The 24,739-nt window shown below is 43.5% G+C and overlaps 1 protein-coding gene across 1 annotated transcript; it reads left to right on the top strand.

The window, feature by feature from the left end:
- Positions 1-360: 360 nt before the first annotated feature.
- LOC139407884 (G-protein coupled receptor 176-like) lies at positions 361-23,242 on the top strand. Its single transcript, XM_071151758.1, has 4 exons — positions 361-738; positions 18,420-18,672; positions 21,478-21,691; positions 22,076-23,242. Exons 1-4 carry the CDS (start codon positions 537-539, stop codon positions 23,078-23,080), a joined length of 1,674 nt encoding a protein of 557 aa, XP_071007859.1. The 5' UTR covers positions 361-536; the 3' UTR covers positions 23,081-23,242.
- Positions 23,243-24,739: the final 1,497 nt, after the last annotated feature.

Raw genomic sequence — 24,739 nt, 5'->3', positions numbered from 1 at the left:
ATGTAGGTTGACGTTTATTTATTTTTATTTTTTAGATGTATCTGTGACAGAAGTTTACCTCTTAAGAACAGGTAGCATTTTTCATCACAATGGACAGCGCACGCTCATCGGTTGTTGAACGGAGAGATGTCACCGCATGATGTGGGGAGACAACATTTAACATGATGTAATATTTGGGCAATCTGAACATATGAAATTGTGAATCTATATTCTGGCCTGTTTTTCCAAACCATTTTTTTGACTGTGTGGACTTGAATGCAAGAAGAGAGTGACATATAAATGCCATTCTGTCTTGAAATTGGCCCCTCTGCGGGAATGCCTGTTCACCAGCGGGGCAATGGACTATTGGCACCTCAGGGCAAATCCATTCTCACACCTCATTTCTAAAAGGTCTCATTTTCCAAATGAATCTTGACTTCATTCCACATGAAGTGCGGCCAGTATTGACTTCCGACTAACCTCCAGCCTATTCATTGGCCATTTACTGGGATCTTAGATGTAATTTAAAGTGTAATACCCTCTTGAGGTGAACTAAAATGGATGTTGGGAGTTGGGTTCCGACCGCAGGAGATGGAACCGCGAATTTCACCCCGGCCCACCTCCTGCTGGATCCCCATAACGGGTCAGGTCCAACACCTACACGGTTGGATAACGGCCAGGAGCGCTCCATCACAGACCAAGCCTATCGGAACTTCACCACTACCATCCAGGTGCTCATCCTCATAGGATCCCTGTTGGGTGAGTAAAATATCCTACACCACCCCCCCCACCCTTTCACTTTCTCTCCTTGTGTGTGTGTGTCTCTCTCTCACACACACACACACACACACACACTCCAGCCATAGCCCAGTGCAGGTGATAGGGACAGTAGTCCCAGGTTGTCTGAGGATTCATAATAGGGGCCATAACATTTAATAATAATATTTCACATGTAATAATATTTCATAACAATAACATTTCAGATTTGATAACATTTTGTAATCACACTTTTTTCATATTTAATAACATTTTATAGTCAAAACATTTCATATTTGATATGGAATACAAGATACAGTAATATAGTTCCAGTTGTAAGCCTCAGGGCCTACGGTGTCACCTGACTTTAAAGTTGCATTCTCAGTATTTTGGTAAATCCGGTTAGTGTGCCTCAGTGAACCGTGCCTGTGCCACCCACATCGTCACCGGTATTAATCTGTTTTTCTACAAATACAGTCCTGGTCAACCTCAGTCCCTCTGACTCTAGCTGCTGGAACAGATACCTTTATATCACCAGTCCTGGTCAACCTCAGTCCCTCTGACTCTAGCTGCTGGAACAGATATCTTTATATCACCAGTCCTGGTCAACCTCAGTCCCTCTGACTCTAGCTGCTGGAACAGATATCTTTATATCACCAGTCCTGGTCAACCTCAGTCCCTCTGACTCTAGCTGCTGGAACAGATATCTTTATATCACCAGTCCTGGTCAACCTCAGTCCCTCTGACTCTAGCTGCTGGAACAGATATCTTTATATCACCAGTCCTGGAAGTGGACTCTGAAAGTGAGTCAGGAGTTTACTGATACTTAAAGCCATAGTCTGTAATATTTATATCTTGCTCTATTGATTACATTATTGTTGCTGTGCTCACTTTTTGGATGGTGTGCAAATCTTGCAGAGTATGCCTTTTTATTTGCAAATACAGAAAAGGTATAGAGGAGGCATATGGAGAGGTGTATTCATGACCCATTTCTAATATCACATATGGAGAGGTGTATTCATGACCGTTTCTAATATCACATATGGAGAGGTGTATTCATGACCGTTTCTAATATCACATATGGAGAGGTGTATTCATGACCCGTTTCTAATATCACATATGGAGAGGTGTATTCATGACCCGTTTCTAATATCACGCATGGAGAGGTGTATTCATGACCCGTTTCTAATATCACAAATGGAGAGGTGTATTCATGACCGTTTCTAATATCACATATGGAGAGGTGTATTCATGACCCGTTTCTAATATCACATATGGAGAGGTGTATTCATGACCCGTTTCTAATATCACATATGGAGAGGTGTATTCATGACCCGTTTCTAATATCACATATGGAGAGGTGTATTCATGACCCGCTTCTAATATCACATATGGAGAGGTGTATTCATGACCCGTTTCTAATATCACATATGGAGAGGTGTATTCATGACCTGTTTCTAATATCACATATGGAGAGGTAACAACAATGTATTTATATTTAGCTGTTAACACCTTTTTGTTCCGTTCAGACACATCGTATGTATAAAACCACCTGAACATATAGAAACACATGGAGAGAAACAACCAGCTGTGACAACGTTCAGCTTGACTTTCACTCGTGTTTTTTTTGTATACGTTACTTTTCTGGCATCGCCTGTCTCCATCAGTACCACTGCCCATCTGTTTTTCTGGCATCGCCCGTCTCCATCAGTACCACTGCCCATCTATTTTTCTGGCATCGCCCGTCTCCATCAGTACCACTGCCCATCTGTTTTTCTGGCATCGCCCGTCTCCATCAGTACCACTGCCCATCTATTTTTCTGGCATCGCCCGTCTCCATCAGTACCACTGCCCATCTGTTTTTCTGGCATCGCCCGTCCCCATCAGTACCACTGCCCATCCGTTTTTCTGGCATCGCCCGTCCCCATCAGTACCACTGCCCATCTATTTTTCTGGCATCGCCCGTCCCCATCAGTACCACTGCCCATCCGTTTTTCTGGCATCGCCCGTCTCCATCAGTACCACTGCCCATCTATTTTTCTGGCATCGCCCGTCTCCATCAGTACCACTGCCCATCTGTTTTTCTGGCATCGCCCGTCTCCATCAGTACCACTGCCCATCTATTTTTCTGGCATCGCCCGTCTCCATCAGTACCACTGCCCATCTATTTTTCTGGCATCGCCCGTCTCCATCAGTACCACTGCCCATCTATTTTTCTGGCATCGCCCGTCTCCATCAGTACCACTGCCCATCTATTTTTCTGGCATCGCCCGTCTCCATCAGTACCACTGCCCATCTGTTTTCATGTCATCAATGATACTAGTAACTGACATCTGTGGTTTTGTCCTGGACATTAACATGATCAATGTTTGCTGTTCCTCTATATAGAAGCCACTGAGTTTAATAACCAGTAACCGAGGTGCACCATTATCGCACCAGCAAGCATGAAACACTGATAAGGCCTGGAGAGAGTGATCTTTACAGACAATAGAGAGAGGGAGAAAATAACTGAGGAACAGGTTGAGAACGAGAGAGACAGAGAGAGACAGAGAGAGAGCTAGAGAGAGAGAGAGACAGAGAGACAGAGAGAGAGACAGAGAGAGAGACAGAGAGAGAGCTAGAGAGAGAGACAGAGACAGAGAGAGAGAGAGACAGAGAGAGAGAGAGACAGAGAGAGACAGAGGCAGAGAGAGACAGAGGGTATAAAGAGTGCAATGACCTGTGTTTTAACGGTATAGACAGCCTCATCAATGACCTGTGTTTTAACGGTATAGACAGCCTCATCAATGACCTGTGTTTTAAAGGTATAGACATCCTCATCAATGACCTGTGTTTTAACGGTATAGACAGCCTCATCAATGACCTGTGTTTTAGAGGTATAGACAGCCTCATCAATGACCTGTGTTTTAACGGTATAGACAGCCTCATCAATGACCTGTGTTTTAACGGTATAGACAGCCTCATCAATGACCTGTGTTTTAAAGGTATAGACAGCCTCATCAATGACCTGTGTTTTAAAGGTATAGACATCCTCATCAATGACCTGTGTTTTAAAGGTATAGATGACCTCATCAATGACCTGTGTTTTAGTGATGGTTATGCTTCCAATGAAGCAATTCACTCAGAGCTCTTGACTTTATCCCAATGGAAGGAAGCCAGGATGTGTGTGTGTGTATCAGAGCATGTGAGTGATTGGATATCCTGCTCATTGTTAATGGAGGGATGCGCATGCTCCAGCACTCCACATCCTTTCCAACCGCTCCACAAACAAACAAAAAAATGCTCCCTGCGGCTCCAAATTCACTCCATTAATTAAAAGCACAATTGAACCAAAACCCGTCTATTTGTGTAAGTACTTGGACCTACCAATTGTTTTTTTAAGTATTGAAACAAAACCATATGGATTTGAATGAAAAAGTATTTGAATAAACATGAAAATGTGAATATAAGAAGCGAACATCATTTCAAATTGGCTACATGTCATGCAAAACAGCATGTTGTTAAGGTTCTGTATTTATTTTCTTAGTCAACCTTGTGTTCTGTTTCTTTGTGTTCTGGAACGTAGCCCTGTTTCTTTGTGTTCTGGAACATAGCCCTGTTTCTTTTTGATCTGGAACGTAGCCCTGTTTCTTTGTGATCTGGAACGTAGCCCTGTTTCTTTGTGTTCTGGAACGTAGCCCTGTTTCTTTGTGTTCTGGAACGTAGCCCTGTTTCTTTGTGTTCTGGAACGTAGCCCTGTTTCTTTGTGTTCTGGAACGTAGCCCTGTTTCTTTGTGTTCTGAAACGTAGTCCTGTTTCTTTGTGTTCTGGAACATAGCCCTGTTTCTTTGTGTTCTGGAACGTAGCCCTGTTTCTTTACGTTCTGGAACGTAGCCCTATTTCTTTGCGTTCTGGAACGTAGCTCTGTTTCTTTGCGTTCTGGAACGTAGCCCTGTTTCTTTGTGTTCTGGAACGTAGCCCTGTTTCTTTGTGTTCCGGAACGTAGCCCTGTTTCTTTGTGTTCTGGAACGTAGCCCTGTTTCTTTGTGTTCTGGAACATAGCCCTGTTTCTTTGTGTTCTGGAACGTAGCCCTGTTTCTTTGTGTTCTGGAACGTAGCCCTGTTTCTTTGTGTTCTGGAACGTAGCCCTGTTTCTTTGTGTTCTGGAACGTAGCCCTGTTTCTTTGTGTTCTGGAACGTAGCCCTGTTTCTTTGTGTTCTGGAACGTAGCCCTGTTTTCTTTGTGTTCTGGAACGTAGCCCTGTTTCTTTGTGTTCTGGAACGTAGCCCTGTTTCTTTGTGTTCTGGAACGTAGCCCTGTTTTCTTTGTGTTCTGGAACGTAGCCCTGTTTCTTTGTGTTCTGGAACGTAGCCCTGTTTCTTTGTGTTCTGGAACGTAGCCCTGTTTCTTTGTGTTCTGGAACGTGGCCCTGTTTCTTTGTGTTCTGGAACGTAGCCCTGTTTCTTTGTGTTCTGGAACGTAGCCCTGTTTCTTTGTGTTCTGGAACGTAGCCCTGTTTTCTTTGTGTTCTGGAACGTAGCCCTGTTTCTTTGTGTTCTTGAACGTAGCCCTGTTTCTTTGTGTTCTGGAACGTAGCCCTGTTTCTTTGTGTTCTGGAACGTAGCCCTGTTTCTTTGTGTTCTTGAACGTAGCCCTGTTTCTTTGTGTTCTGGAACGTAGCCCTGTCTTTCATTGATTTCACCTGTGCTAGTTACTCAGCTGGTCTCATCAGCTCCTTATTTAGTTCAGTTCATTCTGTTTCTGTCTTTGTGAGGTAATGTTAGTTTTGACTCTACTCAGCCTTTTCCCAGCTCGTTTGTGACAACCAGTTATAGCCTTCAGTCCTAGTTTTGAGTCACCTGACTGTTTACCTACCTATGTATGACCATTGCCTGCCTATGACCATGAATCCTGCCTTCTGCGAAGGCTAAATGATCACCTGCCGCGCTCTGCGCGAGAATCTACACCTTTTCCTCCCTGAGTTTTTGCTACACATATAAACACTGTAAATAGGTCAGGAGCCAGACAGGGAACTTAAGAAGAAACAAACATTTCTTATTTAGGCCGTATTATTAGTCTGTTATTTCAATTATTTCAAGGCTGTAGCCTACAAAGAAATATATTGTGAAGTATTTGCGAGTGCTACACAATAGGCTGGTAGGAACATAAAGAGCTCAGCATTTAAACAACATTTCCTTGTATTAAACCATTATAGTCTGTGAATTGGCCATATAGGCTGTGACTTACTTATAATTAAATGAAAAATAACTTATTAGTGCCTTTGAATTCATTTTCAGAAACACGAGTTTAGTCTGTGGCTTCAGGCTCATGTGATGGTGCCTGGAGAGCCGGCCAGCAGGGGAGAATATCCTCTCGACACTGGCAGAGCCCCTGGGGATGAATAACACCCGGTTGGTCACTCTTGACAGGCTGGGCAGAGATGCACAGTTGTTTTTTAAAATATTTTTCTATAGCTAGGCCTGAAGGTTTTTAGGCAAAAATAACCCAATCAAAACGGAAAGCTCCTTGAACGAGGGAATATGCCAGGACTATTGGGCCAAAATCCAGTTATGGCCTATTGTATAGATAATATAACTAAAATGAAGGAAACTTTTAAGATATCAGATTTTTAGTTTATAAATGAATTGCTACATTGACACACAGAGCTAGCTAGCCACCTCTTCCTTTCTGTTAGCATGTGCACATTGTTAAGTACACCCTCATGCTTTCAGGATACGTGTCTTTATAGATTTCACAATGGTTCTTTAGTTGTGTGCCAATAAATCACCACACTCCCTCTCTTTAGTAGTGGACACTACATCAACACTCGCCCTCTCTTGCTCTTGGTCCTCCTCATCTTTGTAAGTCACCTTGATTTACCACCTGTGTGTTTTATCAGTTTCTTTATGAAAATATTTAGTGAACTCTATGACAGTAGCTAAAACAAGGGGCTGTAGCAGCATACAAGTAGACTAGAAATGCATGCTGGGCCGGGCATGCCCTGAGCTTGTGAAGTGAGCACTACTTGGAGCGTTACTGGAGCAAAATTGGAGGGGGCGAGAAGGCTGAGACTCCAACCTTTGGGAATCTCACTCCACTCTCCAGTCAAATTGGACACGCTCCCCGCTCAGCTCCTCGATCCGCTCACATACTCTGGGGTGGGTGTGTGTGTGTGCTTTATGTGTGTGTGTTTACTGTGCCTGTGAGCCGTACAGTAGCCCCGACAATCAATGCCGTGCATTGCTCCAATCATGTGCCATGCAACATCAATAAACTTGGTTGATACACTTGATAACCAGATCTCATCTGAAATTTCTTGAATATAGTGACTCATTATATGCCCTGGTCTAACCACTGATAATAATGAAATGTACAACAATCACATGGTAAAATCAATTGACACAAAACTGCCTCAAGAACTCTGTGACTATAGGAGAACACCTGGCTTTCAAAGATTACTTTCAGGCTCAGGTTGGTGTGCAGTTTAAAATAGTTTTATTCTGTCTGCTATGCTGGTTCTCATTCACACCTGTTATACTGGAGAGACAGCTGTTTTCATGTGTTTCTCTGTCTGAGAGCTCACTGTTGATCATCCATCAGCAACCAACATGGCAGTGTTTATTCACTAGACAACCAACATGGCAGTGTTTATTCACTAGACAACATGGCAGTGTTTATTCACTAGACAACCAACATGGCAGTGTTTATTCACTAGACAACCAACATGGCAGTGTTTATTCACTAGACAACCAACATGGCAGTGTTTATTCACTAGACAACCAACATGACAGTGTTTATTCACTAGACAACATGACAGTGTTTATTCACTAGACAACATGGCAGTGTTTATTCACTAGACAACCAACATGGCAGTGTTTATTCACTAGACAACCAACATGGCAGTGTTTATTCACTAGACAACCAACATGGCAGTGTTTATTCACTAGACAACCAACATGACAGTGTTTATTCACTAGACAACCAACATGGCAGTGTTTATTCACTAGACAACATGGCAGTGTTTATTCACTAGACAACATGACAGTGTTTATTCACTAGACAACCAACATGGCAGTGTTTATTCACTAGACAACCAACATGACAGTGTTTATTCACTAGACAACCAACATGGCAGTGTTTATTCACTAGACAACCAACATGACAGTGTTTATTCACTAGACAACCAACATGACAGTGTTTATTCACTAGACAACCAACATGACAGTGTTTATTCACTAGACAACCAACATGACAGTGTTTATTCACTAGACAACATGGCAGTGTTTATTCACTAGACAACCAACATGACAGTGTTTATTCACTAGACAACCAACATGACAGTGTTTATTCACTAGACAACCAACATGGCAGTGTTTATTCACTACACAACCAACATGGCAGTGTTTATTCACTAGACAACATGGCAGTGTTTATTCACTAGACAACATGACAGTGTTTATTCACTAGACAACCAACATGGCAGTGTTTATTCACTAGACAACCAACATGGCAGTGTTTATTCACTAGACAACCAACATGACAGTATTTATTCACTAGACAACCAACATGGCAGTGTTTATTCACTAGACAACATGGCAGTGTTTATTCACTAGACAACCAACATGGCAGTGTTTATTCACTAGACAACCAACATGACAGTGTTTATTCACTAGACAACCAACATGGCAGTGTTTATTCACTAGACAACATGGCAGTGTTTATTCACTAGACAACATGACAGTGTTTATTCACTAGACAACCAACATGACAGTGTTTATTCACTAGACAACCAACCGGGCAGTGTTTATTCACTAGACAACATGACAGTGTTTATTCACTAGACAACCAACATGGCAGTGTTTATTCACTAGACAACCAACATGGCAGTGTTTATTCACTAGACAACATGGCAGTGTTTATTCACTAGACAACCAACATGACAGTGTTTATTCACTAGACAACCAACATGACAGTGTTTATTCACTAGACAACCAACATGACAGTGTTTATTCACTAGACAACCAACATGGCAGTGTTTATTCACTAGACAACCAACATGACAGTGTTTATTCACTAGACAACCAACATGGCAGTGTTTATTCACTAGACAACCAACATGGCAGTGTTTATTCACTAGACAACATGACAGTGTTTATTCACTAGACAACCAACATGACAGTGTTTATTCACTAGACAACCAACATGGCAGTGTTTATTCACTAGACAACATGGCAGTGTTTATTCACTAGACAACCAACATGACAGTGTTGATTCACTAGACAACATGGCAGTGTTTATTCACTAGACAACCAACATGGCAGTGTTTATTCACTAGACAACCAACATGACAGTGTTTATTCACTAGACAACATGACAGTGTTTATTCACTAGACAACCAACATGGCAGTGTTTATTCACTAGACAACATGACAGTGTTTATTCACTAGACAACCAACATGGCAGTGTTTATTCACTAGACAACATGTCAGTGTTTATTCACTAGACAACATGGCAGTGTTTATTCACTAGACAACCAACATGGCAGTGTTTATTCACTAGACAACCAACATGACAGTGTTTATTCACTAGACAACCAACATGGCAGTGTTTATTCACTAGACAACATGGCAGTGTTTATTCACTAGACAACCAACATGACAGTGTTTATTCACTAGACAACCAACATGGCAGTGTTTATTCACTAGACAACCAACATGGCAGTATTTATTCACTAGACAACCAACATGACAGTGTTTATTCACTAGACAACCAACATGACAGTGTTTATTCACTAGACAACCAACATGACAGTGTTTATTCACTAGACAACCAACATGACAGTGTTTATTCACTAGACAACCAACATGGCAGTGTTTATTCATTAGACAACCAACATGACAGTGTTTATTCACTAGACAACCAACATGGCAGTGTTTATTCACTAGACAACCAACATGGCAGTGTTTATTCACTAGACAACATGGCAGTGTTTATTCACTACACAACCGGGCAGTGTTTATTCACTAGACAACATGGCAGTGTTTATTCACTAGACAACCAACATGGCAGTGTTTATTCACTAGACAACCAACATGACAGTGTTTATTCACTAGACAACCAACATGACAGTGTTTATTCACTAGACAACCAACATGACAGTGTTTATTCACTAGACAACCAACATGACAGTGTTTATTCACTAGACAACCAACATGACAGTGTTTATTCACTAGACAACCAACATGGCAGTGTTTATTCACTAGACAACCAACATGACAGTGTTTATTCACTAGACAACCAACATGACAGTGTTTATTCACTAGACAACCAACATGGCAGTGTTTATTCACTAGACAATCAACATGGCAGTGTTTATTCACTAGACAACCAACATGGCAGTGTTTATTCACTAGACAACCAACATGACAGTGTTTATTCACTAGACAACCAACATGACAGTGTTTATTCACTAGACAACCAACATGGCAGTGTTTATTCACTAGACAATCAACATGGCAGTGTTTATTCACTAGACAACCAACATGGCAGTGTTTATTCACTAGACAACCAACATGACAGTGTTTATTCACTAGACAACCAACATGGCAGTGTTTATTCACTAGACAACATGACAGTGTTTATTCACTAGACAATCAACATGGCAGTGTTTATTCACTAGACAACCAACATGGCAGTGTTTATTCACTAGACAACCAACATGACAGTGTTTATTCACTAGACAACCAACATGACAGTGTTTATTCACTAGACAACCAACATGGCAGTGTTTATTCACTAGACAATCAACATGGCAGTGTTTATTCACTAGACAACCAACCGGGCAGTGTTTATTCACTAGACAACATGACAGTGTTTATTCACTAGACAACCAACATGGCAGTGTTTATTCACTAGACAACCAACATGGCAGTGTTTATTCACTAGACAACCAACCGGGCAGTGTTTATTCACTAGACAACATGACAGTGTTTATTCACTAGACAACCAACATGGCAGTGTTTATTCACTAGACAACCAACATGACAGTGTTTATTCACTAGACAACCAACATGACAGTGTTTATTCACTAGACAACATGGCAGTGTTTATTCACTAGACAACCAACATGGCAGTGTTTATTCACTAGACAACCAACATGACAGTGTTTATTCACTAGACAACCAACATGGCAGTGTTTATTCACTAGACAACCAACATGGCAGTGTTTATTCACTAGACAACCAACATGACAGTGTTTATTCACTAGACAACCAACATGGCAGTATTTATTCACTAGACAACATGGCAGTGTTTATTCACTAGACAACCAACATGGCAGTGTTTATTCACTAGACAACCAACATGACAGTGTTTATTCACTAGACAACCAACATGACAGTGTTTATTCACTAGACAACCAACATGGCAGTGTTTATTCACTAGACAACCAACATGGCAGTGTTTATTCACTAGACAACCAACATGGCAGTGTTTATTCACTAGACAACCAACATGACAGTGTTTATTCACTAGACAACCAACATGACAGTGTTTATTCACTAGACAACCAACATGGCAGTGTTTATTCACTAGACAACCAACATGGCAGTGTTTATTCACTAGACTACCAACATGACAGTGTTTATTCATTAGACAACCAACATGGCAGTGTTTATTCACTAGACAACCAACATGGCAGTGTTTATTCACTAGACAACCAACATGACAGTGTTTATTCACTAGACAACCAACATGGCAGTGTTTATTCACTAGACAACCAACATGGCAGTGTTTATTCACTAGACAACCAACATGGCAGTGTTTATTCACTAGACAACCAACCGGGCAGTGTTTATTCACTAGACAACATGACAGTGTTTATTCACTAGACAACCAACATGACAGTGTTTATTCACTAGACAACCAACATGACAGTGTTTATTCACTAGACAACCAACATGGCAGTGTTTATTCACTAGACAACCAACATGGCAGTGTTTATTCACTAGACAACCAACATGACAATGTTGATTCACTAGACAACCAACATGACAGTGTTGATTCACTAGACAACCAACATGGCAGTGTTTATTCACTAGACAACCAACATGACAGTGTTTATTCACTAGACAACATGACAGTGTTTATTCACTAGACAACATGACAGTGTTTATTCACTAGACAACATGACAGTGTTTATTCACTAGACAACATGGCAGTGTTTATTCACTAGACAACCAACATGACAGTGTTTATTCACTAGACAACCAACATGGCAGTGTTTATTCACTAGACAACCAACATGGCAGTGTTTATTCACTAGACAACCAACCGGGCAGTGTTTATTCACTAGACAACCAACATGACAGTGTTTATTCACTAGACAACCAACATGACAGTGTTTATTCACTAGACAACCAACATGGCAGTGTTTATTCACTAGACAACCAACATGGCAGTGTTTATTCACTAGACAACCAACATGACAGTGTTGATTCACTAGACAACCAACATGGCACTGTTTATTCACTAGACAACATGACAGTGTTTATTCACTAGACAACATGACAGTGTTTATTCACTAGACAACCAACATGGCAGTGTTTATTCACTAGACAACCAACATGGCAGTGTTTATTCACTAGACAACCAACATGACAGTGTTTATTCACTAGACAACATGGCAGTGTTTATTCACTAGACAACCAACATGGCAGTGTTTATTCACTAGACAACATGGCAGTGTTTATTCACTAGACAACCAACATGGCAGTGTTTATTCACTAGACAACATGGCAGTGTTTATTCACTAGACAACCAACATGACAGTGTTGATTCACTAGACAACCAACATGGCAGTGTTTATTCACTAGACAACCAACATGGCAGTGTTTATTCACTAGACAACATGGCAGTGTTTATTCACTAGACAACATGGCAGTGTTTATTCACTAGACAACCAACATGACAGTGTTTATTCACTAGACAACCAACATGACAGTGTTTATTCACTAGACAACCAACATGGCAGTGTTTATTCACTAGACAACCAACATGGCAGTGTTTATTCACTAGACAACCAACATGGCAGTGTTTATTCACTAGACAACATGACAGTGTTTATTCACTAGACAACATGGCAGTGTTTATTCACTAGACAACCAACATGGCAGTGTTTATTCACTAGACAACCGGGCAGTGTTTATTCACTAGACAACCAACATGACAGTGTTTATTCACTAGACAACATGACAGTGTTTATTCACTAGACAACATGGCAGTGTTTATTCACTAGACAACCAACATGACAGTGTTTATTCACTAGACAACCGGGCAGTGTTTATTCACTAGACAACCAACATGGCAGTGTTTATTCACTAGACAACCAACATGGCAGTGTGTATTCACTAGACAACCAACATGGCAGTGTGTATTCACTAGACAACCAACATGGCAGTGTTTATTCACTAGACAACCAACATGACAGTGTTTATTCACTAGACAACCAACATGACAGTGTTGATTCACTAGACAACCAACATGTCAGTGTTTATTCACTAGACAACATGGCAGTGTTTATTCACTAGACAACCAACATGGCAATGTTTATTCACTAGACAACCAACATGGCAGTGTTTATTCACTAGACAACATGCCAGTGTTTATTCACTAGACAACATGACAGTGTTTATTCACTAGACAACATGACAGTGTTTATTCACTAGACAACATGGCAGTGTTTATTCACTAGACAACTGAACGTAGAGTATATTCAGTAGACAACTGAACGTAGAGTATATTCAGACCTGTTTCACATATTGGCAGCTCATCCAAAGAGAACACCTTGCTCTTTTGGAAACACAGCCAGCTCAGTTACTTCACTTGAGTAGCGAAACCAAATTGAGAACATTGAAAATATAGGAGTGCTGATCGCAGATCCCAATTAATCAGAACATTATGATCAGGAAGGACCTGATTTTAGATCAGCACTCCTACTCTGAGACTCTTGATAACTACTAGCCCTGGTAGGGATAGACTGGGATTTTTAGCCTCACATCAGTCACCCTGTGTAAATAGACTTAGACACTACAACCATCAATTAAATGTATTTATAAAGCCCTTCTTACATCAGCTGATATCTCAAAGTGCTGTACTTAAACCCAGACTAAAACCCCAAACAGCAAGCAATGCAGGTGTAGAAGTACGGTGGCTAGGAAAAACTCCCTAGAAAGGCCAGAACCTAGGAAGAAACCTAGAGAGGAACCAGGCTATGTGGGGTGGCCAGTCCTCTTCTGGCTGTGCCGGGTTGAGATTATAACAGAACCTAGCCAAGATGTTCAAATGTTCATAGATGACCAGCATGGTCAGATAATAATAATCACAGTGGTTGTCGAGGGTGCAACAGGTCAACACCTCAGGAGTAAATGTCAGCTGGCTTTTCATAGCCGATCATTCAGAGTATCTCTACCGCTCCTGCTGTCTCTAGACAGTTGAAAACAGCAGGTCTGGGGCAGGTCGCAAGTCCGGTGAACCGGTCAGGGTTCCATAGCCGCAGGCAGAACAGTTGAAACCGGAGAAGCAGCACGACCAGGTGGCCTGGGGACAGAAAGGAGTCATCAGGCCAGGTAGTCCTGAGGCATGGTCCTAAGGCTCAGGTCCTCCGAGAGAGAGAAAGAGAAAGAAAGAGAGAATTGGAGAGAGCATACTTAAATTCACACAGGACACCGGATAAGACAGGAGAAGTACTCCAGATATAACAGACTGACCCTAGCCCCCCGACACAAACTATTGCAGCATAAATCCAGTATCAGTCCTTTCTGCTGCATGACGTCATTGACTGAAAATTGATATAGTTTTAATAGTAAAGAAACTGACTGGCTGACTGAATGACTGGCTGACTGAATGACTGGCTCACTGAATGACTGGCTCACTGAATGACTGGCTCACTGAATGACTGGCTGACTGAATGACTGGCTGACTGAATGACTGGCTGACTGAATGACTGGCTCACTGAATGACTGGCTGACTGAATGACTGGCTGACTGAATGACTGGCTGACTGAATGACTGGTACACTGAATGACTGGCTGACTGAATGACTGGCTGACTGAATGACTGGCTCACTGAATGACTGGCTGGCTCACTGAATGACTGGCTGACTGAATGACTGGCTCACTGAATGACTGGCTCACTGAATGACTGGCTCACTGAATGACTAGCTGACTGAATGACTGGCTGGCTCACTGAATGACTGGCTAATTGAATGATTGACTGACTGACTGAATGACTGGCTGAATGCAGTATAGTGAAGTTTCCAGAAAGATCAGTTTAAGGAAAGAAAGAATGTTAATATAACACTTGAGAGGGTCTGAAAGGCTCGGTCAGTCTGGAGTCAGAGGAGATGGAGAAGAAAATAACTTACTGTGGAGTCAATAGAGGAAAGCTCTTACGATGTGTCCCAACTGGCAACCTATTTTCTATATAGTGTACTACTTTTGACCAGGACCCATAGGGAGTCCCATTGGGCTCTAGTCAAAAGTAGTGCACTAAATAGGGAATAGGGTGCCACTTGGGACATAACATTCGACTCCTTCAGCAGCAGTCTAATGAAACTCCTCCAGCAGCAGTCTAATGAAACTCCTTCAGCAGCAGTCTAATGAAACTCCTTCAGCAGCAGTCTAATGAAACTCCTTCAGCAGCAGTCTAATGAAACTCCTTCAGCAGCAGTCTAATCAAACTCCTTCAGCAGCAGTCTAATCAAACTCCTTCAGCAGCAGTCTAATCAAACTCCTTCAGCAGCAGTCTAATCAAACTCCTTCAGCAGCAGTCTAATGAAACTCCTTCAGCAGCAGTCTAATCAAACTCCTTCAGCAGCAGTCTAATGAAACTCCTTCAACAGCAGTCTAATGAAACTCCTTCAGCAGCAGTCTAATCAAACTCTTTCAGCAGCAGTCTAATGAAACTCCTTCAGCAGCAGTCTAATCAAACTCTTTCAACAGCAGTCTAATCGAACTCCTTCAGCAGCAGTCTAATCAAACTGAGCAAAAGTTTACCAGAAAACTGACTGACTGGCATTTAAGGCAGAGAAAACAATCTGAGGATACTGAAAGAAGAGAACTATGTAATTGAATACCTTTGTGGGCTTGAAATTCTTTGTCAGTTTTGAGTAGGAGCTACCAGGAAGAGATGACCACTGTGACCAATATGACCTCTGTGCCTAGACGGACATGTGTCCCAGCCTATTGAGACATCATGAGGATGATACATAGAAAGATCCAGCTCATATTAACCAGCTCAGTGGCACCCATTCTCCTGCTCTCAGAGACATGTTAAGAAATACTGTAAGAACATATATGGATAGAGCCTCAATGCAACAGACCAGCAGTGTGAATGATGAAGGATATTAATGTAACAGACCAGCAGTGTGAATGATGAAGGATATTAATGTAACAGACCAGCAGTGTGAATGATGAAGGATTTTAATGTAACAGACCAGCAGTGTGAATGATGAAGGATATTAATGTATCAGACCAGCAGTGTGAATGATGAAGGATATTAATGTAACAGACCAGCAGTGTGAATGATGAAGGATATTAATGTATCAGACCAGCAGTGTGAATGATGAAGGATATTAATGTATCAGACCAGCAGTGTGAATGATGAAGGATATTAATGTATTAGACCAGCAGTGTGAATGATGAAGGATATTAATGTATCAGACCAGCAGTGTGAATGATGAAGGATTTTAATGTAACAGACCAGCAGTGTGAATGATGAAGGATATTAATGTAACAGACCAGCAGTGTGAATGATGAAGGATATTAATGTATCAGACCAGCAGTGTGAATGATGAAGGATATTAATGTATCAGACCAGCAGTGTGAATGATGAAGGATATTAATGTATCAGACCAGCAGTGTGAATGATGAAGGATATTAATGTAACAGACCAGCAGTGTGAATGATGAAGGATATTAATGTAACAGACCAGCAGTGTGAATGATGAAGGATATTAATGTAACAGACCAGCAGTGTGAATGATGAAGGATATTAATGTTACAGACCAGCAGTGTGAATGATGAAGGATATTAATGTAACAGACCAGCAGTGTGAATGATGAAGGATATTAATGTATCAGACCAGCAGTGTGAATGATGAAGGATATTAATGCAACAGACCAGCAGTGTGAATGATGAAGGATATTAATATAACAGACCAGCAGTGTGAATGATGAAGGATATTAATGTACAGTCTATTGCATTGAGACTTGTATTGAAAAGGTTACTAGCTGAAATGAGCACGCCCTGACCATAGTTTGCTTTGTATGTTTCTATGTTTTGTTTGGTCAGGGTGTGATCTGAGTGGGCATTCTATGTTGGATGTCTAGTTTGTCTGTTTCTGTGTTTGGCCTGATATGGTTCTCAATCAGAGGCAGGTGTTAGTCGTTGTCTCTGATTGGGAACCATATTTAGGTAGCCTGTTTTGTCATTGTGGGTGGTGGGTGATTGTCTGTGTTATTTGCTTGTGTCAGCACAGTTCTCATTATAGCTTCACGGTCGTTATTCGTTTATTGTTTTTGTATTCAGTGTTCAGTGCTTTCTTTAATTAAAATATCATCATGAACACATACCACGCTGCATTTTGGTCCGCTTCTTACGACGATCGTGACAGGAATACCATTTCTAAGACTAATTTATTTTCCCCTGTTTTATATGTACAGTTTTCTATCATAGCAGCTCCTTCAACTATGAACGTGTTGATTTGAGTTCTTCCATTAGTCGGGACATTAGGGCACTGGGCAGAGATGGAGGGGGAGGGAGAGAAGAAGTAAGGAGAGAGAGCAGGGGGGGAGGGAGAGAATAAGTAAGGAGAGAGAGCAGGGAGGGAGGGAGAGAAGAGGGAAGGAGGGATAGAGGAGGAAAGGAGGGAGAGAGGGATAGAGGAAGAGAGGAAGGAGAGATGAGAGGAGGGAAAGGAGGGAGATAGGGATAGAGGGAGAGAGGAGGGAGAGAGGACGGAAAGGAGGGAGAGAGGGGGAGAGAGGAGGAAAGGAGGGAGAGCAGGGAAGGTGCCAGAAGGAGGGTGGGTTGTGTGAAGTTCTGTTCCCAGTCTGAACACCATCACAGGGTTTGGAAAACTGTTCTCATGGAACTCTGCTAAAATTACAAATGGAATGTCATGGCAGTGCTGTGTGTGTGTGTGTGTGTGTGTGTGTGTGTGTGTGTGTGTGTGTGTGTGTGTGATGAATCACAAACTCTGGCGTGTGTGTAAATACCAGTGGCATGTCACACTTTGTTGCTTAAATTGATCTGTCTTCTTGGTATCACTCAGGTCTACCTCTGCCCTCCAGTTTAAATGGATTGTTTTGACAAATTGGTAGCTGATGTTTTCACAAACTGATTGTAAAGGAAAATGGAAAAGACAGAAGGGGGTGCTTGAGTGGCCACAAGATCGATCATTTCTACAATTTTGTCTGTTCCTGATTGTCTTTCAAAAGTACTTCACAAACCATAACATTTCACTGTATTACGTTTTCTCACAAGCCCTTATACTGTAAAACAATAAAACTGTCATCCTGTCTAAACCCTCTCTCTCTCTCCTCCCTCACCCCCTACTCGCCACCTTTCTCTCCCTCACCCCCCTCCCTCCCTCCCTCCCTCCCTCCCTCCCTCCCTCCCTCCCTCCCTCCCTCCCTCCCTCTCCCAGGCAATGCCACTGTTCTATGGTGTACATGCTGTACCAGTGTCTTCAAGTCGGTGACCAGTCGCTTCATTAAGAACCTGGCGTGCTCAGGGATCTGTGCGGGTCTGGTGTGTGTTCCCTTTGACGTGGCTCTAGGGGCCAGCCCTCGCTGCTGCTGGTGGCTACACACTCTGCTGCTCTGCAAGGCCCTGAAGTTCCTCCACAAACTCTTCTGTTCTGTCACCGTGCTCAGCTTCTCCGCTATCGCTCTCGACAGGTGGGTGATTGCACGGAAAAGCAAGTCAAATACAGCGTCTTTGTTTGGATTACAGAAAGTGCTATAAGAACGACATGTTATCAAATCAAACCACTGGCGGCACTACATATAGAAGGGACTGGCTGCCCACTACATATAGCAGGGACTGGCTGCCCACTACATATAGCAGGGATAGCAGGGACTGGCTGCCCACTACATATAGCAGGGATAGCAGGGACTGGCTGCCCACTACATATAGCAGGGACTGGCTGCCCGCTGTTTTGTAGGCAATTTATTTTTTATTTTTTTACAAAATAATAATATGGACCTCAGTCGGGGTCTCGACTTCCTGTTGACAGTTAGAACGATAGAATACACAAGGTGCAATTTCTAAATGTGGTCGTGCATCAACAATCACTCAATTAGCGCAGTCAGCAAAAACCTTTTTTAGAATGGTAAGTTATTCTAGCGGCCAGCTATCTAAACTTGTAGTAAGCAGGTTGAATTACCAACCAGCGTGGGGCCCATTGACCATCAGGTATCATACAGTGGGCTCCAAAATGACTGGTACCCCTGACCGGCAATGCACAAACAATACTTAAACAAATATAAACAAAAGAATTATAGAGATGAACTCAAAATACCAACATGTTAGAAATGCTGTACTTTATTAATGTTTCAATGGAACCAACCAAAATTATACAATTATTTAATACAAAATACATTTAACCAAAATCAAGGTTTCATAATTATTGGCACTCCTCATTTAGTACTTAGTGCAACCAACTCTGGCAAGGATAACAGCATGGAGTCTTTTCCTGTAAATGTTTGACAAGGTTAAGGAACACATTTGGAGGGATTTTGGACCATTCCTCTAGGCAGATCCTTTCAAGATCCTTCACATTCTTGGGTTTGCGCTTATCAACTGCCCTCTTCCACTCAGCCCACAGGTATTCGATTGGATTGCGTGCCGGCGACTGAGCCAAGGCAGAACATTGATTTTGTTGTCACAGAACCATTTCTGTGTGGATCTTGAGGTATGTTTCGGGTCATTGCCTTGTTGGAAAGTCAACAACTCAGTTAAGACTCTTCACATTTCAATTAAGACTCTTCACACCTCAGTTAAGACTCTTCACACCTCAGTTAAGACTCTTCACACCTCAGTTAAGACTCTTCACATCTCAGTTAAGATCTCTCTCTTCCTCGTCCCCTTCACATTGACCTAGGCACAGTAGGTACAGCAAGGTTAGTCTAGATAGAAGGTGCAGGCCAAGCAGAGTAATATATCATATTAAGCAGACATTTTTATTCAAAGGGACTTACAGTCATGCGTGCAACTATAGAGTATTTATCTAGCCTCAGTGAAGGACCCTTCGGTCTCCACTCCAGAGAGTCTTCCATCTACATCCTCTAAGAAGGCTTTCCTTAGTGTTCATACTGTTCATACTGTTTACATCAAACTCACAGGAAATGAACAATCACAAGAACACACGTCTTACCTTTTATTCTCTTCTGTGATGTTTCCAAGAGAATCCTCGTCAATGCCTGCTGTCTGCTCTAATGAGAGATTCCTGTTCCTAGTGCTCAGACTGCAGCCTTTGTAAATGATACTGTCCTGTCTACATCTAATGGTAGATACTACTGTCCTGTCTACATCTAATGGTAGATACTACTGTCCTGTCTACATCTAATGGTAGATACTACTGTCCTGTCTACATCTAATGGTAGATACTACTGTACTGTCTATATCTAATGGTAGATACTACTGTCCTGTCTACATCTAATGGTAGATACTACTGTCCTGTCTACATCTAATGGTAGATACTACTGTCCTGTCTACATCTAATGGTAGCTACTACTGTCCTGCCTACATCTAATGGTAGATACTACTGTCCTGTCTACATCTAATGGTAGATACTACTGTCCTGTCTACATCTAATGGTAGATACTACTGTCCTGTCTATATCTAATGGTAGATACTACTGTCATGTCTATATCTAATGGTAGATACTACTGTCCTGTCTACATCTAATGGTAGATACTACTGTCCTGTCTACATCTAATGGTAGATACTACTGTCCTGTCTACATCTAATGGTAGCTACTACTGTCCTGCCTACATCTAATGGTAGATACTACTGTCCTGTCTACATCTAATGGTAGATACTACTGTCCTGTCTACATCTAATGGTAGATACTACTGTCCTGTCTATATCTAATGGTAGATACTACTGTCCTGGGGGTATGACCTGGTCTCCACAATCACCCAACCTCAACCCAACTGAGATGGTTTGGGATAAGTTGGACTGCAGAGTGAAGGAAAAGCAGCCAACAAGTGTCCAGCATATATGTGTGAACTCCTTCAAGACTGTTGGAAAAGCATTCCTCATGGAGCTGGTTGAGAGAATGACAAGATTGTGCAAACCTGTCATCAAGGCAAAGGGTGGCTACTTTGAAGAATCTCAAATAGAAAATGTTTTGTTTAACACTTTTTTGGTTACTACACGATTCCATATGTGTTATTTCATAGTGTTGATGTCTTCACTATTATTCTACAATGTAGAAAATAGTAAAAATAAAGAAAAACCCCTTGAATGAGTAGGTGTGTCCAAACTTTTGACTGGTACTATGTGTGTATATATATTTACCCTCTGGACAGTGTGTAATGTTGTCTCCTCTTCTTTTTCTCTCTTAGGTACTACTCTGTCCTCTACCCTCAGGACAGTGTGTAATGCTGTCTCCTCTTCTTCTTCTCTCTTAGGTACTACTCTGTCCTCTACCCTCAGGACAGTGTGTAATGCTGTCTCCTCTTCTTCTTCTCTCTTAGGTACTACTCTGTCCTCTACCCTCTGGAGAGGAAGATCTCAGACGCCAAGTCACGTGACCTGGTTATCTACATCTGGATCCACGCCACCATCGCCAGCGTGCCCGTGTTCGCCGTCACCAACGTTACCGACGTGTACGCTACCTTGTCATGCTCCGACGCCCGCGCCCGCTCCTTGGGTCACATGGTCTACGTGGTGATCTACAACGTAACCACGGTGGTTACATTTACATTGTGATCATTTATCAGTCGGTTTTTATCCAGTCAGTGAATTACAATCATTGCAAGTAAAAAAATCACCGTTTTTCGGCTCGCCAGTGTTTAGTAACAAAATAGAAGTATGAGTGCTACCCTCTTAGAAAAAAAAATATGTTATCGCAAACATTTAAGGATTCTTTGGCTGTTCCCATATGAGAACTGTTTGAATAACTCTTTTTTTTGTTCCAGAACCCTCTATGGTTCTACCTGGAACCAAAAATGGTTATCCTATGGGGACAACCGAAGAACACTTTTTAGAACCCATTTTTTTTTCTAAGAGTGTTGGTGCAGGAAAGACAACAGTACAACAGTTGTTGTGTTTTTAATTGCATTTTATTTTTAGGTGATCCTCCCCCTGGCGGTTGTCTTCCTGTTCATGGTTCTGATTCGCCGAGCCCTTAGCGCCAGCCAGAAGAAGAAGGTGATTATTGCAGCGTTGAGAACCCCTCAGAACTCCATCTCTATTCCGTACGTGTCGCAGCGCGAGGCTGAGCTACACGCTACATTACTAGCTGTCGTTTTAGCCTTCTCGGCCTGTAGCGCCCCCTATGGGGCGTTGGTGGTATACCGCACTCTTCTCGGGGACGGTGAGGAATTGTCTCCTTCTCTCTACCTCACAGCCATCTGGCTGCCAAAGGTGTCTCTCCTCACCAACCCTCTGCTGTTTCTGACGGTGAACCGCACGGCCAGGCAGTGCCTGTTGGATGTTTTAGCCCGGGTCCACAGACGCTACAGCCGGCGTAACGTAGTCAGCACTGGGGCCCTGGGGCTAGGGGGCGAGGGAGGGCTGGAGGGGTCGGCTCAGGCCGGGAGCCAGCTCCTGGAGATGTTTAATATCGGACAGCAGCAGATCTTTAGGCCGACCGATGAAGAGGACGAGGAGGAGGTAGAGAATGAGATACCTTTGTTAGGGTCAGGAGGTGGTGGGGGTTGTTTGCAACCCAAAGAGAACCACCTTGGCGGGGGTAGACTAGGGGGACACGAAGGGAAGATGGTTCTACAGAAAGAGACCCAACCAATCAGAGAGAGTGTCCTAGTGACTAAAGAACCTCCTCTCATATTGCCCAAAGTCTCCCCTGCCCCTGTCCACGCCTGCTCTTACACCTCCTCATCACAGGTGGCGCCAGCGACCCCCACGGAGCCCGACAACGCCACCCAGTTTGGGTTCGGTCCATTCGAGCTGCCGCCCCAGTGGCTGCCGGAGACCAGGAACAGTAAAAAGAGGCTCCTCCCACCGCTGGGGAACACCCCAGAGGAACTGATCCAGACCAAACAGCCACGCCCACGGCCAGAACGACGAATCAGCAGGAACAACAAGGTCAGCAACTTTCCCGTTGTCGACCCTTAAACTACCCTGTCCGTTGACCTTTGAACCTATGATCCCTGATGACAGCTATGGCTGGAGGTCAGCCAGAGGAGTGTTCCACAGACAGGGCGTAATGAGAACAGCAATACACCTTTTCCTTTTTCTATCAAGTTTTTTGATACATTTTATGTCAATGACTGGATACAAAGTCAATGGAGGAAATCTGACCAACCACCTGACCAGTCACCTGACCAGTCACCTGACCAACCACCTGACCAACCACCTGACCAACCACCTGACCAGTCACCTGACCAACCACCTGACCAGTCACCTGACCAACCACCTGACCAACCACCTGACCAACCACCTGACCAGTCACCTGACCAACCACCTGACCAACCACCTGACCAGTCACCTGACCAACCACCTGGCCAACCACCTGGCCAATCACCTGACCAGTCACCTGACCAGTCACCTGACCAACCACCTGACCAACCACCTGACCAGTCACCTGACCAGTCACCTGACCAACCACCTGACCAGTCACCTGACCAGTCACCTGACCAACCACCTGACCAGTCACCTGACCAACCACCTGACCAACCACCTGACCAGTCACCTGACCAACCACCTGACCAGTCACCTGACCAACCACCTGGCCAACCACCTGGCCAATCACCTGACCAGTCACCTGACCAGTCACCTGATCAACCACCTGACCAACCACCTGACCAGTCACCTGACCAACCACCTGGCCAACCACCTGGCCAATCACCTGACCAGTCACCTGACCAACCACCTGGCCAACCACCTGGCCAATCACCTGACCAGTCACCTGACCAACCACCTGGCCAACCACCTGACCAGTCACCTGACCAGTCACCTGACCAACCACCTGACCAACCACCTGACCAACCACCTGACCAGTCACCTGACCAACCACCTGACCAGTCACCTGACCAGTCACCGGACCAACCACCTGACCAACCACCTGACCAACCACCTGACCAGTCACCTGACCAACCACCTGGCCAACCACCTGGCCAATCACCTGACCAGTCACCTGACCAACCACCTGACCAACCACCTGACCAACCACCTGACCAACCACCTGACCAGTCACCTGACCAACCACCTGGCCAATCACCTGGCCAATCACCTGACCAGTCACCTGACCAACCACCTGACCAGTCACCTGACCAGTCACCTGACCAACCACCTGACCAACCACCTGACCAGTCACCTGACCAGTCACCTGACCAACCACCTGGCCAGTCACCTGACCAACCACCTGACCAGTCACCTGACCAACCACCTGGCCAACCACCTGGCCAATCACCTGACCAGTCACCTGACCAACCACCTGACCAACCACCTGGCCAGTCACCTGACCAACCACCTGACCAGTCACCTGACCAACCACCTGGCCAACCACCTGGCCAATCACCTGACCAGTCACCTGACCAACCACCTGACCAACCACCTGACCAACCACCTGACCAGTCACCTGACCAACCACCTGACCAACCACCTGACCAACCACCTGACCAGTCACCTGACCAGTCACCGGACCAACCACCTGACCAACCACCTGACCAACCACCTAACCAACCACCTGTAAGAGAAAGCAGGGATATACAACTCTAGAGCTCGATGAGTCTGTCTCATTGAGGATTCTCCCTGTCGTGTAATGGATCCATT

The sequence above is a fragment of the Oncorhynchus clarkii genome, chromosome 4 (assembly GCF_045791955.1).
Source record: "Oncorhynchus clarkii lewisi isolate Uvic-CL-2024 chromosome 4, UVic_Ocla_1.0, whole genome shotgun sequence".
In the NCBI taxonomy this organism is placed as follows: Eukaryota; Metazoa; Chordata; class Actinopteri; order Salmoniformes; family Salmonidae; genus Oncorhynchus; species Oncorhynchus clarkii.
Note: the sequence above shows the minus strand (reverse complement) of the source record. Positions and strands in the feature narration are given on the sequence as shown.